Source organism: Heteronotia binoei, chromosome 9 (assembly GCF_032191835.1).
Source record: "Heteronotia binoei isolate CCM8104 ecotype False Entrance Well chromosome 9, APGP_CSIRO_Hbin_v1, whole genome shotgun sequence".
Classification (NCBI taxonomy): Eukaryota; Metazoa; Chordata; class Lepidosauria; order Squamata; family Gekkonidae; genus Heteronotia; species Heteronotia binoei.
In genome coordinates this window covers 28429898-28445942 of record NC_083231.1, presented here as the reverse complement: position 1 = coordinate 28445942, position 16045 = coordinate 28429898, and the positions used below count along the sequence as shown (strand labels likewise).

General features: G+C 42.3%; 1 protein-coding gene across 1 annotated transcript in view; it reads right to left on the bottom strand.

The window, feature by feature from the left end:
- Positions 1-6043: 6043 nt before the first annotated feature.
- PDGFRA (platelet derived growth factor receptor alpha) overlaps positions 6044-16045 on the bottom strand; it is a 49368-nt gene continuing 39366 nt past the window's right edge. The window contains exons 16-22 of the mRNA XM_060246355.1: positions 14333-14448; positions 14104-14226; positions 12302-12413; positions 11359-11458; positions 10044-10149; positions 8282-8517; positions 6044-7335 (exon numbers count right to left, since the gene is read on the bottom strand). Of these exons, the coding sequence (XP_060102338.1) occupies positions 7191-7335; positions 8282-8517; positions 10044-10149; positions 11359-11458; positions 12302-12413; positions 14104-14226; positions 14333-14448 (938 nt within the window). The 3' untranslated portion in view covers positions 6044-7190. The remainder of the gene's footprint in view (positions 7336-8281; positions 8518-10043; positions 10150-11358; positions 11459-12301; positions 12414-14103; positions 14227-14332; positions 14449-16045) is intronic.

Below are 16045 nucleotides of genomic sequence, written 5' to 3'. Positions count from 1 at the left end.
ATGCTATATACATCCTTCTCTGAAGTTGCAATCACACACATTAAATAATCCACTTTCAATGCACTTTCCAACTGGATTTTGCCAGTTCACACATTAAAATCCAGTTGGAAAGTGCATTGGAAGCAGATTGAAAGTGCGATATTTAGTGTGTGTGATCAAGGCCTGATATAGGAGCCCAATTAGGAAGATCCTCAGTATTGTACTCTCTACCACAGTTGTTAGATTCGTGTTAGAGTAGTGTTAGATTTATATCAAGAAGATGAAGGTTCAGATCCCCATTCACCTATCACAGGGTGACCTTGGCCTAGTCACTACATCTCACTTTAGCATCACCTGCAGGATTATGTGGGTACACATTCCCATGCCCATATGTGCAGGTTTGTATTTCTGAGAGAGATGTAGATTGCCTTGAATTAATGGAGCATGATTTAAAAAGAGAGGAAAAAATGAGGAAAAAGTTCTTCTGTATGAGTAGATTACTCTGAAACTGGACAGGTATGAGTTCCCAGTTTCCAAGAGGGAACTGAAACGGTCCTGCTACTAGGAAATAGGTCACCACAGAGTGGCTCTTGCCAATACCATAAGCAAATGGGAGAAAACAGACATTGCAACATAGCTCATGTGGTCATAGTTAAAGGATGAAGCCAGGCCTTACTAATCTGATGAAACAACATGAGGCAGACAAGTTAAACAGTGTAGTGAGAGACTTGGTTAAATGAGGCTAATCTGGCAGAAAGTAAACTGCTACATGTTTTATATTTCAGATATGGGAAAGTGAGTCTCGTGAGTCATTTGCATGCCAAATGCATTGCTTACATGAGTAGCACAATCAATTTGCTCCTAAGATCAACAGCCTGCTGTGAGCCCCAGCTGAGTGATGGTTGCATCTAGTTTGTGTCAGAACTTGAAGAACTTCAAACGAGGCCCAGTACTTCATTACAAAGTATAGGAGTTTATTGAGAACTAGGTTCATGAAGGCACAGAATAACTCTGATAACGGGGTTAGCAATAGTTACAACTTTATGCGGTTGTTACAGAAACAATAAAGCTGGTTCTCACACTTCCAGAGACACTTGTCTGTTGCCAGAGTCTGTTATCAGAAAAGGGAGGAAGGAGTCCTGCTGTGATGTCCTGAGCGGCTGTCTTCAAAGGACACCTGCAAATGACTCCCAGAGGCTATCTGTCATTCCTTCCATGGCTACAGTTTGTTTGAAATGCAAAGCGCTTTGATTAGTGGCCTAGCTAAGGGTACATAGGGTTAGTATCAACTTACAAGATGGAGTCAGTTAGGCTAACATTGCCCAGCTTAGCAAGCATGAAAAGCACAAGTTCTGACAGTTTGGCTTGGACTGGACCCTAAGCAGGTATCAGTACCCTTCCTAATTCAGCCTTATGCAAGGTTCAGGTGTGTAAACCCAATTAAATTAGTTGGATAAGCACACCTAACACATCACACACAAATGACACTACCTCATACTGAATCAGCCCATTGGTTCATTAAAGTGAATATTGTCTGCTCAGATGGCCCCTAGATGAATTAAAAAAGAACATTCAGCTGTGCACATCTGGCAACTGTCCCGCTCCCATACTCATCCCATCCTCTGACATCATTGAAGCAGCTTAAAAATTTACCACTTCCTAAGTGGTAGCAAATCTCCACAGCACTTCCCTGCCACCTTTCCTGGCCATCTGAATGGCCGGGGAGCACCTGGGAAGTGCAACTCTGTGCTTGAGAAATCTGACCATCCCTCCAGAGTGCATGCAGCCCATCCTTGTCCTAGCAGCAGGCCACGTGCCGTCTGACCACCCTTGAGGTGCTTTTGCCTCTGCTGAATTTCTTCCAGGACAGGAGGCTGCTGCCCCAAGCCACTGGTCTGTACCTAGTCCTAGTTTCTCAGGCAGATTGGATCAGTTACAACCTGATCCTGAATTGGAGATGCCAGAGATTGAACCTGGGACCTTCTGCATGGCAAGCATCTTCTCTGTCATTGAGGCGCAGCCCCCTCCCCAAACACTGCCTAAACTAACTGCAGCTTCAGGGTTATATAGAAACACTACAGGAGCCAGAGACAAGCAATGGGTCTGCAACTCAGAGACAGAGCATATGTTGTACATGGAGAAGGCTACCAGTTCAGTCTCCAGCATTTCCAGCAAAAACAATCAAGTGCTAGCTAATGGGAAAGACCACAGACAGTGTCTGCCAATTGCAATAAGTAGACAACTGACACTGATAAGCCAATGGTCTGACTCATGTGATGCACCTGGTAGAATTTTCTCTTCTATGGCATGCCAAAAGCATCTGAAACCCTCTTATGGTCTTAACTCATTAACTGTATAGTTACATATTCTTTCACCTCCAATTCCATCCCATTAGAAAGATCTGGTGTTCAACTAAAGCCCACTAATGGAAAACATATGCATCCTATGTCCATCCTAGGTCCATCAGTGGCTAGTAGCCACAGCATATTGTTGGAACTCTCTGTCTGGGGCAGTGATGCTCTGTATTCTTGGTGCTTGGGGGGAACAGTGGGAGGGCTTCTAGTGTCCTGGCCCCATTGCTGGACCTCCTGATGGCACCTGGGTTTTTTGGCCCACTGTGTGACACAGAGTGTTGGACTGGATGGGCGAGTTTGGCACCATTGTAAGAAGTTCTTTCAATACTTCAGAGGTTTTCAAGAAGGAGGCTCCTTTCTAGAGAAGGTCTGGCAAAACCATGCATCCCGTGGGCCTGAATTGTGCTCCGTAGCTCCTGTGTGATTGAGCAAAGCCTGGCAAAGTAAGCTGCGATGAAGAGGGAAGGAAGAGAGAGAGAAGGAAGCAGATGACAGTAAGTTACTCGCGGGCCTTAAAGGAGCCCTCCAGGGGCCTGATCCAGCCCTCAGGCCACATATTTGACATTCCTGCTCTATAGCTACTCAATGAATATGGTCTGATGGTTTTAAATCAACTGAATAACAGCCAGCTGAATAACAACAAATAACAGCCAGCTGCACAGAATACAATAACCCACTTTGAATAAGAGAATAAAAACATCTGAATTATCTTTAAATTATATATCATTTATTGAAATATAAAGATCTTAATTTACATGTTTTTTAAGACAAAATATTAGAGCAGGGGCATTTGCATTACACGTTGTACCGATGAGCACTCCTTCTAGCTTGCTGTTCTCAAACATTTTGCAATACCACCTATGTGGAGATTTTTGCATTCTTTTTTTTTTAATCACTCTAAAATATAAATTCCGGACATTTAAAAGTGCAACAGTTAGCGGCCTGTGGAATATATCACAGTTTTTAAAAATTATAAACAAAGGCAGTGATACAGCTTGTCATACATGTTTTGGCAGTACTCTCAAAGTCGATATAAAAATACATATATACATATTGATGTATAACATCACCTTATCTTTTGTCCCTCATTATATTGTAGGACTCTTTTGTACATTTTGCAGACCATGTTGTAAACAACAGGTCAGCCATCTGAAATGGGAAAGTCGTGTTTCACATGTAAGTATCGATTGTCATTATACAAATACGGAAGAGGCAGAAGCTGGGTGTTTCCATGACAAAGACTTCTCCACACTGAGCCACAAACAGAGAAAACAATACTATCTAAGAACATTACCAGAAAACAAAACACAACACTACGATCCAGGTATTTTTTTTTCAGACTAGTTATTGGTCAACAGGAAACCCTCACCCCCACCCCAACCCGCCCAACCGGCTGACTTTGTAAAGTTGCCCAATGTGCAGTCTATTGCAGCATCAAGAAGGAACATTTTTCATAGGATTATAAATCTGAGAATTGTTTTGGTCCACACCTGGAGCTTGGCTCCAAACTGAATAACCCCAGTCGAGCTCTTGCTAAACGGCGTTGCGCACTTGTAGCAGGGATGGAGATGATGGGAGAGAGTGGCTAGCAATATGGATCCCTTTTAAAATGCAGGTGGGAACATGCAACTGGAAAGCATCCAGATGTGCCATGCAATGTGGGTACATACATCATATCTGCGGGTATGATAAGCTGGCTACACATACCTGTGATGAGATACGGCATTAAAAAAAACTACCAAGAAAACAGGAAAGGTCTGTAGCTTATTCTTTAGTGGTGATGGTGTTGGTGGAGGAAAGTGCTGTGAAGTCTCAGTCAACTTAAGGTGACCCTGTTGGGTTTTTAAGGCAAGAGATGAACAGAGGTGAGTTGTGTTGCCTGACTCTGTGTAGCTTTGTGGTCTGCCATCCAACTACTAAAGAGGGCTGTCCCTGCTTAGCTGCCAAGATCTGACAAAATCAGGGTTTGCCCAAACCAGGGTCTTTAGGGGCTAGCATCATTACAACATGAAGGGCCAGTATGCAAAACTCCAGATCCGTGCACAGCAACGCATGGGGAACACTTTCAGTACAAATGCAGGTAGATAAAGGCAACTGTGTCTCCTGTGATTACAACCACTGAAATCAAGGGCTGTTCCAAGCAGAAGAGAGAGGCTGCCAATGCTGTACAAGGCCCTGACTTACTCATTTTGCCAAAGCAGCTGCCTAGAAACATTGTGTTTTGGCATTCAGAGCTACAAACAGTTATCTTACCCACAGTTTCCCCTATGGAAACAAGCCAGTCAAAAGAAAGCACATTTCAGACGAACTGATTTCAGTGGGAGGATTTAACACAAACATAACTATTTCCCATTTAAACTGAAGGGTCTTTCACAGTGGTGTCCTAAGCAGAATTACACTCTTCTAAGCCCATTGACTTCAGTGATGTGAGTAACCACCCATCCCTGAACTATACCCTACTGCTACTCTATACTAGATTTAGCAACACAGAGGGGCTTATATTGCACAGGAAACCCAGTCACTCTCCATGTTGGTCTGAGTCCAGCTTAACTGATGCCTTGACTCAGGTTTGGCATCTAATTTCTGTACCAGATCCAAGCCCAGGTTATGTTTGTAGTAGTAATACACTCTGATCATGTGCAGAGTGGCTTTCCCTAAAGGTAGTCCCGTGTGCAAGCACCAGTCATTTCTCACTCTGGGGTGACGTTGCTTTCACATTTTCATGGCAGACTTTTTAATAAGGTAGTTTGCCACTGCCTTCCCCAGTCATCTACACTTTCCCCCCAGCAAGCTGGGTACTCATTTTACCAACCTCGGAAGGATGGAAGGCCGAGTTAACCATCAGCCAGCTACCTGAACCCAGCTTCCACCAGGATCGAACTCAGGTTGTGAGCAGAGCTTGGACTGCAGTACTGCAACTTCACCACTCTGCACCTCGGGGCTTTCTGTACCAGCAAGCAAATGCACTTCAGGATTAAGGAACTTGGCTTCAAGAGCTAACAGCACAGCTTTGAGGCTGTTTTAGCCCTTGGTGCTTCTCTTTATAGAAATTATGCACTAAGACTACGATAACAGTGAAAACGATAGGATCTCTTTTATGGACCACACTCTCCCAGTCACTGTGTTTCCATGGGACTGATTCCAGTTAAGGTGTCCCAGTTAAAGTGTCCCACAGATTCTGACAATGTCACAGCCTAAATTGTAAAAAAACGCTTCCGCAGAGATGTTCTATTAGAAACAGAAAAAATACAACTGAAGAAAGGGCTGATACAAACCTCCTTGCTTCCAACAAAATGTATAAAAGACCAAGTGTTTCTAGGGCCATCCCACACATTACACAGCCAGGATTGTTAATGACTGGGAACTCTGCAGGGAACTGCAACCAATTCAGACAACCCACTCATTGCACCTGTACAATACACAGAGTTTCAAACACCTAACTATTAACATTTGCATTATATTGTTAGGTGCAAGGTTTAAAACATAAATGTACGAAGAGACTCATAAAATCGTTTTTCTTCTCATTCAATGTTCACTGAAGAGGCCATGAGAGATTCCTGGGGTTGCCCTTGAAAAGCAGAGGTGGCAACAACGAAAGATCCAGTTTTTTCTCCATTAAAATTTGATGGCTGAAGGTAGAACTTCTCTCACAAAGCAGCTATATGCTTAACTGGAAATCCCATGCTCAGAAAACAAAGATCCCCCCCCCCCAGAAAACACATTTGGCATATCAAATCAATTAGTCCCATGTATCCCAAAATAAAATTTCAGGTGTGCAGTATATATCTTGAACACTCCCCAGCAGCTCTTGCTATTGATTGATTAGCCACACATCCCCTGTGCAATAACTGGACAAACCTGGTTGCAAATTGGAAATGTTAAAAATAATTTCAACTGTTTAAAAGTTCCACTGAATCAAAAGAGGGTTCACAAGCCATACAAATTCATCATATTAGGAAAGCCATACTGCTAAAGATGGGAAATTATATCTGAATTCCATAGAATACACTGAGCTTTCCCTACATACTAAACTAGTTCAAATTCACCAAAGGTGTTAATAGAATAGAACAGTTGTTTCTCGTAAATCAGAAAACTCTTTAGTTCATTAGTAAAGGTCTTCTAAACGCTGTGTTTTTAGTGAAGGACAATGAATAGTTATAAACTATACTTAGTGATACTGAAGACAGTAGTAATAGGTAAATAGCTATTCCTCTATGGTTATTAAGAGTCACTAGATTTACTAAGCTATTGTATACAGTTTGGAAATGTCTATAGTTCCCTTTTATTTGCATTAGCTGTGAAAGGTTGTGTTGCCCAGGACCAATTCCTTTGAGTTTCAAAAGTGGTTTCTTGTTTGCACGTACTTCACCTCATGAGATAGTTCAACAGCAGCTTGTGATGAAGACTGAAGGGAAAAAAATATGTAAAATCTTGAGTGGTCTTCTGGGGGAGGGGGGAAGTATATTCCATACACATCACAAAATATCCTGGTAAGGACAGGTATTTACACAGTTACATTGGTGATGTTTCACCGTAGTGGGAACTTTATCCATCTGAGTCGTAAATGCCCTTGAAGTGCAAACTGGATTGTCTTTTTCTTTATCCACCTACCTATTAAAACTGGAAACAATACTGATCTGTAACTGAAGCACTGTGAAACACAGTGCTTCAGAGTTGGTTTCCAAAAGATATTTCCCAAACCAGGACAAGATCCTCTTTGCCTCTGATTATTTCAGCTGAAGTTGCCATCTCATAAAGTGGTATTCCTTCGGCAGTCAAAAAGTCCATGAGTTGTAGGCTGAACTTCTTTGTTGCTGTTTCTCACAGCCCCAAAGATGTCCACCACTTTCTTCAGAGTTACAGGAAGCTGTCCTCAACCAGTTCTGAAGAATCCATTCCTATGTCATCAATGTCCATATCGTCGATGGTCTCGTCGTCTTGCTTGACAAACGTAGAACTGCTAGAGCCAGTTTCAATGGCACTTTCTTCAGACGTCTGGGAACTGTTTAAGAAGACCACAAAGGAAACTTATTATGAAGATAGGCATACACCATGGAAAACATACCTGAGATTTCTGGGGACAGCAAAAGCCCTACCTAGGCATTCAGCCAAATTATATCTATGATTTTGGAATCAGATAAAAGCTCCCTGGTACTGTAATGCTTTTATTTTCAAATGCCTCTGAGAAACTCTTTACACATCAGTTTGTGAGGGCCGAACTACAAATGATAGCCACCATAGATCCATCCCCTGGCTGCCGGCACCATTTTAAAAGCATTTGTAGTTCTTTAAAAATAGCTGTGAGGCGCAATCTGGATCAGACTTGTGGCATGGTGGCCACAGGAGGTCTTGTTCACCTCACCCCACCCTGTGTTTTCAAGTGCTGAAACAGCCATGGGAGAAGGCTGTTTCAGCATCTGAAAAGACGAGGAAACAAGAGCTACTGGAACCACTGTGCCACACACCCAACCCAAATTTGGAGCCTCACAGCAATTTTTTAAAAAACTGCAGATGCTTTTAAACTGGCTTCAGTGGCCATTGGATGCCCATTGTCACTTGCAGTTTGGCTCTGAGTTTTCCCCAGGATATGTTGTGCATGTTGCAAAGGATTCTGGGGAATGGACTGTTTGAAGCTACACCCTTCATTCATGTGGCCAACTTTCTTGGACTTCATCATTGCTCGCTATGGACTAAGTAGACTCCTTGCAGAATTCTACACCTGATCAGAAATTGAGGGGAAACAGCAGGAAGAATTGAGTATTGTCCTCACCAGTTCAGTAAACCAGTTTACCCACTAGAACTTCACATAGGATGGTAAATTACAGTGGCAAGAATTTGCTTACCAAATCACTAATCAAGGATGTTAAAAGCTATTTGCATAAATTTCTGTATGTACTCACTTCCATGAGTAAACAAGGCCAGAACCCAAAGCATCAGTCAATATTTACCTATGCCTATTCCTTTTGCCAAGTTCGTCATCAGAAACGGGGTCAATATCAGGCAGGGGGATTATATAGCCGCTGTCAGCACTGAGTCTTTGTTCATCAAATCCACTCTCTCGGTCCTTCAGTTTGTCTTCATTCTTGTACGTGACGCCAATGTAGGTGTTGTCACAGTCGGCTCTCATGCGTGTAACAGCAGGATGGTCGCTCTTCAGAAAGTCCAAGTGAATTCTCTCGTAGCTCTAAAACGTTTGTTTTTGCAATGTCAGTCGGAATCACTTATGACATCATCTTGCCAATTTTTATTTTATTTATTTAAAAATATTTATATTTTGCCTTTCCCACCAATCATGGCAAAGACCACATCAGCCCAGTTGACAGTCTTCTTGCTTATTACTGTCCCCCAGTAAGTTTCTTTTTTGAAAAAAAAAATTGATGCAAAGGGAGCTGTTCTCTTTAAATTGCTTTTAAGTTCAGAGTATCTGAGCAATGATTCACTCCCATGCTAGATAGGATCAGGTGCAGCTTTAGGGAGAACCAAGTGGCAATATGTCCCTCTGTGTTTCAGACCAGACCAGAACACTGGTACCTTGCAGGTTCTACGAGTAAATGGCTGTTGTAAATAATTAAATGGATCTATTTGCAAGGAGCCCAGACTTGGGCAGCCCAGGATAGCTCTCATCAGAGCTCAGAAGTTAAGTAGGGTCAGCCATGGTTAACAGTTGGGTGGGAGGCCACCAAGTGTTACTATGCAAAGTGAGGCAATGGCAAACCACCTCCGTTCTTCTCTTGCCTTAAAAACCCTTCAGGGCCACCATACATCAGCTGCAACTTGATGGCATTAAAAAAAATTAGCATGGGACCAGTGAATAAAGTAAATATAGTAAATACCAAGAGCCAAAATAGCACAATGGGAGAAGAGTTAGGAACCAAGAAATCCCCATGTTTTGTCTCCATATTGTTCTCTACTGTGCCATCCTAAAACATTTAATTCTCCCAACAAGATCTAAAAACCACTGGCACAAGACAGTAACTGTCGGGAATTAGGGCTGGGTTGAGCCTCAGTCCCCTGCTAAACCTGTTTGATTTCTATAGTAAATTAGCCTCCATAGTTGACTGTTTGGTTCTGCTTTCCAGGAGGCTGCAGAATTCGGCTGGTACTATGACCTCCTGGTACTGATAACGTTGTACAAGATCTTTGCCTGAGAGGATCTTTATGCATTCCATGAGTTAGTGGTGCCACTATCAAAAGTTTAAATAGATAAGAGTATCAGAACACAGCTTCCTTGACTTTCTGAGAGCTTTCTGACTCTAGAGATAGAAAGGAGGGGAAGGATTTGGGTAGGTACATTGGGTCAGTTCTAGTTTGGCCTCCATCACCTCCAAGGTAGTCCTACATGATAGATACATCAATAGGCATGTTAGCAGCTGTAGATCCAAGAAAGATATATACCTCTGGTTTACTAGTGGTTGGGAGTGCTCATCAATGCCAAGGGGCCTTGAGGTGCAGCTGGAATATATTCCTTTTTTGTCTGGATGCGGTCTGTGGGTGTTTGTATTTCTGTACCCTACTTGATAGCTACATGCAACATAATAGCTTAGAATGAAGCTTCGATCTGTGACTCTCTCTCTCTGGCAAAGAAAGCCATACGCATCAAATTAGAGCTTGGGAAAGGGGACTTGGGCTACAGGTTTCCCAGCTCCATAATGTTTTCCCCCACAGTAACATAGTCTCCTGGAGTGAAACTGAAGTTCCAAAAGAACAAACCTTCTTGTATTCTCCAGGCAACAGATTTTCAACTATTTCACTCAAGAGGTAAAAGGAAGGTCTTTTCTCAGGTTCACTGTTCCAGCATTTCACCATGATATCATACCTGTGTCAAAAAAAAAAAAGTTGAATGATCTGAGAGCTGGGAAATTTAACAAGCAAACTTAGAATGATAAGGCAAAGAGACACATAATAGAGAGAGCCCACAGCATGTCCCTCAGCTGTGTGGTGAGCTCAGCATCCAATGTCCCAACTAAAATCGTCAACTAATTGAATACTGGCTCAGCAATCATTCTTGCACATTTTCTATGTGTCAACTAGGCTTGCCAATTCCAGGTTGTGAAATATCTGGAGATATGAGGATGGAGCCTGGGAGAACATAAGAACATAAGAGAAGCCATGTTGGATCAGGCCAACGGCCCATCCAATCCAACACTCTGTGTCACACAGTGGCCAATATATGGGGAGGGTGGGGTTTCCAGAGGGGAAGGACCTTGGTGGGTATAATACCATGCGGTCCACCTTCCACAGCGGTCATATTCTCCAGAAGAAGTGGAATAAATGCTTTAAATAAACAAATAAACTAACAACCCCACCATGGGATAGGGTGAGATATAAGTGCAATAAATAAACCATGTAGACTGGAGATCAGTTGTGATCTCCAGCCTCCACCTGAAGGTTGGCTGGCAACCCTGTCAGCTGAGCTGTCTGCTTTTTAATGTTTTTAAAAACAGCATGCGAACATTTAATTATTCATCTGTAAACTTTTTAAATATACAAAAGGATTTTTTTTAAAAAAACATTCAAAATGGTCTAGGAGAATGGGAGAGGTCTGAGGTGTGATATTGTAGTGGTGCAACCATGCAAATTTGACTTTAGCTTCAAATTTTTAGAACCATTGTTTTTGAATTTCAGGTGCAACTGGTCATTATTATTTAAAAGTCAAATCTGGGAAACTTGTTTTTCCCTCAGTCAGATGACAGTTGTGGGGAACTAAGCTGAGTTGGGGTTTAAGCCACTCCTCCCTCATGCTTTGGTCTTCATCTAAACGAGCGCCCTATGGTGCTTGGAAGCTTAGTTCCCCACAGCTGTTGTAGGCCTGAGGAAAAAGTGAATTGTGTTGGGGACCTGACTTGTCAAAAAAATTAATATCTTGTTTGGACCCTAGACCCTCAAAGAAAAAGATACGCATGGACTTCATGCAACAAAAAAGCTTCCCGTTCATCCCTGTCACTCTATCCATATCACGCCTGTCTCCTCCCCATGTAACTGACAAACAGAGATACAGAAGAGGAGCATAAAAGAGAATACGTACACTTCATTGGTAGCATGGTCAGGTTTTGCCATTCGATAGCCACTTTTAATTTTGTTATAGAAAGTTGAATCAACCATCATGCCTGGATAAGGAGTGCCACCTAAAGTTAAGCAGCAAGCGGTCATTACACATTTGCAGAGCCACCACAACTGCATTTTTAAAACACAAACTCCAAGTTGGACTCTTACAAGGTCCAACATGCATCTGAAACAAAATTCTGTCCATTCTGAAAAATCTTTTCAAAAAACTACATCAAGACAGAAATGTTTTGTTGACATATGGCCATATTCCTGCATCATTCACATTTCATGATGGCAGAATTCAACTTTTCTTGGCACAGGATTGGCTTTGTGTCTGATTTTCATATCTTTTTAAAGCACAAAATACTAATAGACTTTTTTTCTTTCACCCCATAAGTTCAAAAATAAGTAGCATGATTTTTGTGCTTTCTCATAATTTTCAAAGCCACCCACGCCCAGGTCACATAGGGATATATCCCATCACCCTGCATTTATATCTCTCATAGAATCATAGAGTTGGAAGGGATCTCCAGGGTCATCTAGTCCAACCCCCTGCTCAATGCAGGAAATTCCCACACACACATCCAGTGAGCCCTGCTCAAAGCCCAGAAGATGGCAAACCCCTCCCCCCACCACCACTTTCCAGTATTTTTGGCCAAACTGACCAGGAGACAAATTGTTACCTGACTCCCAAAGTGGCAAACAGCATTTCCCTGGGTGTGTAAGAAGGGGCCATGAGAACTAAGCACTGATGCAACCCCTTCGACCCTCCTCCTCATAATCTGCCTAAGTAAAGTTAATCTTTTTGGCAGAAAATGTCTGGAAGAGTAACAGATGGTTTCCGGGGCCACGTGTCTATATAACAGCACACTTGCAGATTGCCAGTTACTAATTGATGTCTTAATGATAATTAGGGTGCCTACCAAGAGAAAATATTTCCCACAGCAGAATGCCATATGACCAGACATCACTCAGTGTTGTATACAGGTTGTCAAAAATGCTCTCAGGTGCCATCCATTTCACTGGAAGAAAGGTCTGCAGTAGGGGGAAAGTAAACAAGAATGACTGCAAAATCAATCTTACACGAGATGTTCACCAGCATATATATTTTTATTTTATTTACAGCCCATTTATAAAAAAAATCTCTTTAGATATTAAAACTACGCCTACCCAAAGAGGACACCCAAAGACAACTGAGGTTTAAATCTTACAGCAGCATAAATCTCCAATAGTAGAGTCTCAAGGGGTGATGCTAATTTGTTTATTTTCTGTCTGTTCAAATTGTTTGTAATGTACTACTGCTGTTCATCTGTTATGTGAAAGCATATACCTATATGTGTATACATTTGTTTGTAAGGAAAAGCCAACATGCATTCACTTTATAAATGAAATCAGGGACCAGTACTGGATAAGTATGCAGTTCCAATCAATTGTTCAGCTGTACATGACTTGAACACAACATGAGAATTATTCAACTCATGTTTAAAGGAAAATCAGATGTACACACTGTATGCAGACTGTGTGTACATTCAAGCTGATTCCGCACTAACTTTGCTCCACGCCAGGCTTCTGTTTCCGTCTGGAGCAAGCTGGCAATTTCGCACCAGTTGCTCCATGCCACCACTTTGCACAGGGAAAGCCCACAGTTTGCCACTCTGCATCATAAACCTGTTTTTTCAGGTTTACACTGCAGTGCGGCAAATTGCGGGTTTTCCCCATGCAAAATGGCAGTGTGGAGCAACTGTTGTGAAATTGTGAAACGGAAGCCTGGCGCAGAGCAAAGTTAGTGCAGAATCAGCCTCACTGTAACTTGTGAATATGGGTACTGTAACAGTTGTCGATTATAAGCCCCAGACGCTATCTTTTCCCCATGGATGGTAATGAAAATATAAGCCACTAATTTCAGAGGGGTGACAATCAGATGCCATTGTTGACACTACAGAAAAACTAAACCAGGAAATATTGACAAATACTTTTGTGAGCATTGGAAAAAAAATGGCCAACTGGTTTGAGAGAAAGCTTATGCCCATTGGATAAATAATTTAAAGTAGCTTATCAAGAACAAGATGAGTTGGTTTTTATATCCTGATTTTCTGCACCCTAAGGAGTCTCAAAGTGGCTTACATTCTCCTTCCCTTCCTATCCACACAACACTTGCCTTGGGAGGTAGGTGGGGCTGAGAGAGTGCTGAGAGAACTGTGAATGGCACAAGGTTACCCAGCTGGCTTCATGTGGAGAAGGAGTGGGGAATCAAACCCGTTTCTCCAGATTAGAGTCCGCTGACCTTAACCACTTTGCCAATGCTGGCTCTCTATCAACTGAGCTGATTTACACAGTGAAACTTTTTAGATTATAAATTCCAACACAAATCTGGCTCACACAACCTGCAGCCTGACATCTATATCACACACCTCTACTATTTTCCAGCAGAAGGGCCATTTATGTAGCACCCACCTGGGCACAATAGAACAAGCAAAGAGGAGTGAGGGTACTTTACCAACCTGTGTGAGGCACCACAGGTTTTCCTATTGGTTGTGTTTAGTGTGAATAGTTGGGAAGACTGGACAGTTTGAGGAACTGAAAGGCTAATGAGAAAAAAAAAATCTCCCTATTATTTTTCATCCAAATGTCAATGGCTTTCACCCCCAAAACTGACTAAGGAAGCCTTAAATAATGCTTCAGCACCAGGGTGCCTTTCTCTAGTGAAAGGTTAAAGCATACATACGCTGCCTTTGGAAACGTAGTTCGAATCATGCATGATGTCTCTAGCCAGACCAAAATCACAGATCTTCACAATTTTTCCTTGAGCTAGAAGGACGTTGCGTGCTGCCAAGTCACGGTGGACACACTGCAGAGTACAAACATTATATGAATTAAAATAATAATACTGTGTCATTGGTGTACCTGGGGCTTATTTAAACTCCATAGTCCCATCCGTTATCTTAGAAACTCACGTTTTTCGAAGCTAAGAACTCCATTCCCCGTGCAACTTGGTATGTGAAGCTCAGGAGGTCCAACAAAGTGAGGCCTTCGGAATTGTCATCAGAAAGAAGGTTCTTCACATCTGGGTCTGTTGAGAGGAGGGGAAATTAGTGAAATACATTTATGATACGAAGGCATTTGGAAGGTTGAGCCAGTCACCTTGAAATGGTTTTGAGGATGGGCTCCACTCAAATATATATATACATTTTGGATTTTCTGAGAGAATGACTGCAAAGGATCCCTCAGGAAAGATTTATTGCAAAAGCATAGGAATAAAAGGAGACTGGGGTTTTTTCCCCCTATGCAACTACTGCTGTTTTCCTGCACAAATCTAATGGCCACTCACCTCTGCTTTGCATGAAACTGGGTCAATGTCGTTAAAACAACACATCCCCTTCAGAACAGAGCTTCAAAACAAGTGACTCCCTGGTGCATTTGCATCAGTCAATGATAGACAGTGACTACTTTTTAAAGAAATATTCAAAAGCTATAGTTAGCATTTGAGTTCCCTTTTGATTATAGACCTTTCCAAGAAATTGTAGGATGAAAGCTGTACCACCTACATATTATGCCACTTGTTTTTACTCTATTCCAGTTGTGGTCAAAACCCCAAAGGGATGGTTTAGAGACGGCACAGCCTCGTCAACTTTCATTTGTGTTGTTTCATTTTTGCCCCATTTAGCTTTGCTGAGTGCAGGGATGTTCCTTAGAAAATATTCCTTGGGGGGCATCCAAGACCAACAAAGGGCAAATGATCTCCCCTGGCAGAAGCTGCTATTTTGTTTTGGGGAAACTCAGCAGCAACGAGACTAAAACCTGGTTGTTCCATTACCCGGTTGGCTCAGGCAAACACTAAAGCAGACTAGGCTGTGCCAATCAAATCCGGGTCTGGAAAAGAGTTGGCATCGATAGCAGGAGGTGACCAAGCCTAGTTTGGAAGGCATGGATTGGATTTCTAAAGGAAAGGGATGAGTTAGCCGTATTGCCCTTTGCCAACCTTCAATTGGAAGCTTTTAGTGGATGGGAATGAATCCCAAGAGACAGCTGGGCCAAAGTGCTCCAAGTCCTGCTAAATATAAAGGTAACAGAACTGGCAGTGCCACGTCTGACACTGGCCCTCCCAAGGCATAACGGGAGTGGCAGCATGGCACTCAGCATGTATCTGCTATTGTTATATGTTGCATGAAAGGGGAAGAGAATGTGTTCTTTTGGCTTTCACTTTGGAGACTGTTATGCATAACTACTTTGAATTAAACTTTTCAAGGTGTTCTCTTTGCACATACCAGGAGGATGGCAGCCAGGCGTATTGAAAGCACACTACTTCCAATATGCCATAATGTCTGGATTACGTATTTTGCATTTGTGTATGGCTTCTTTGCTCACGAACTAAGCATTGGATTTTCCAGGGCTCCCGCTATGCATGGATATTAATTTTGGAAAGGGGTTTTGGCTAGATTACTTATCCACTGATGTTTCCTTTGCAGTTGCATAGTCAGTAGGTACTACAGAACTTTGGCACTGAGGGAAAGGACTTTAATTTCCCCCAGCAGCCTCTGTTGTTTGTTTCTTCCTGCAAAGGAGTTGGGTTGGTTGCAGACCATTCTGGGCATTTGTAGTGGTATCCTTCCTTTTGTGAGTGGACTGCTCAAAGGAGGTGAGAGCAACAGCTTTTTTACTATCCTTAA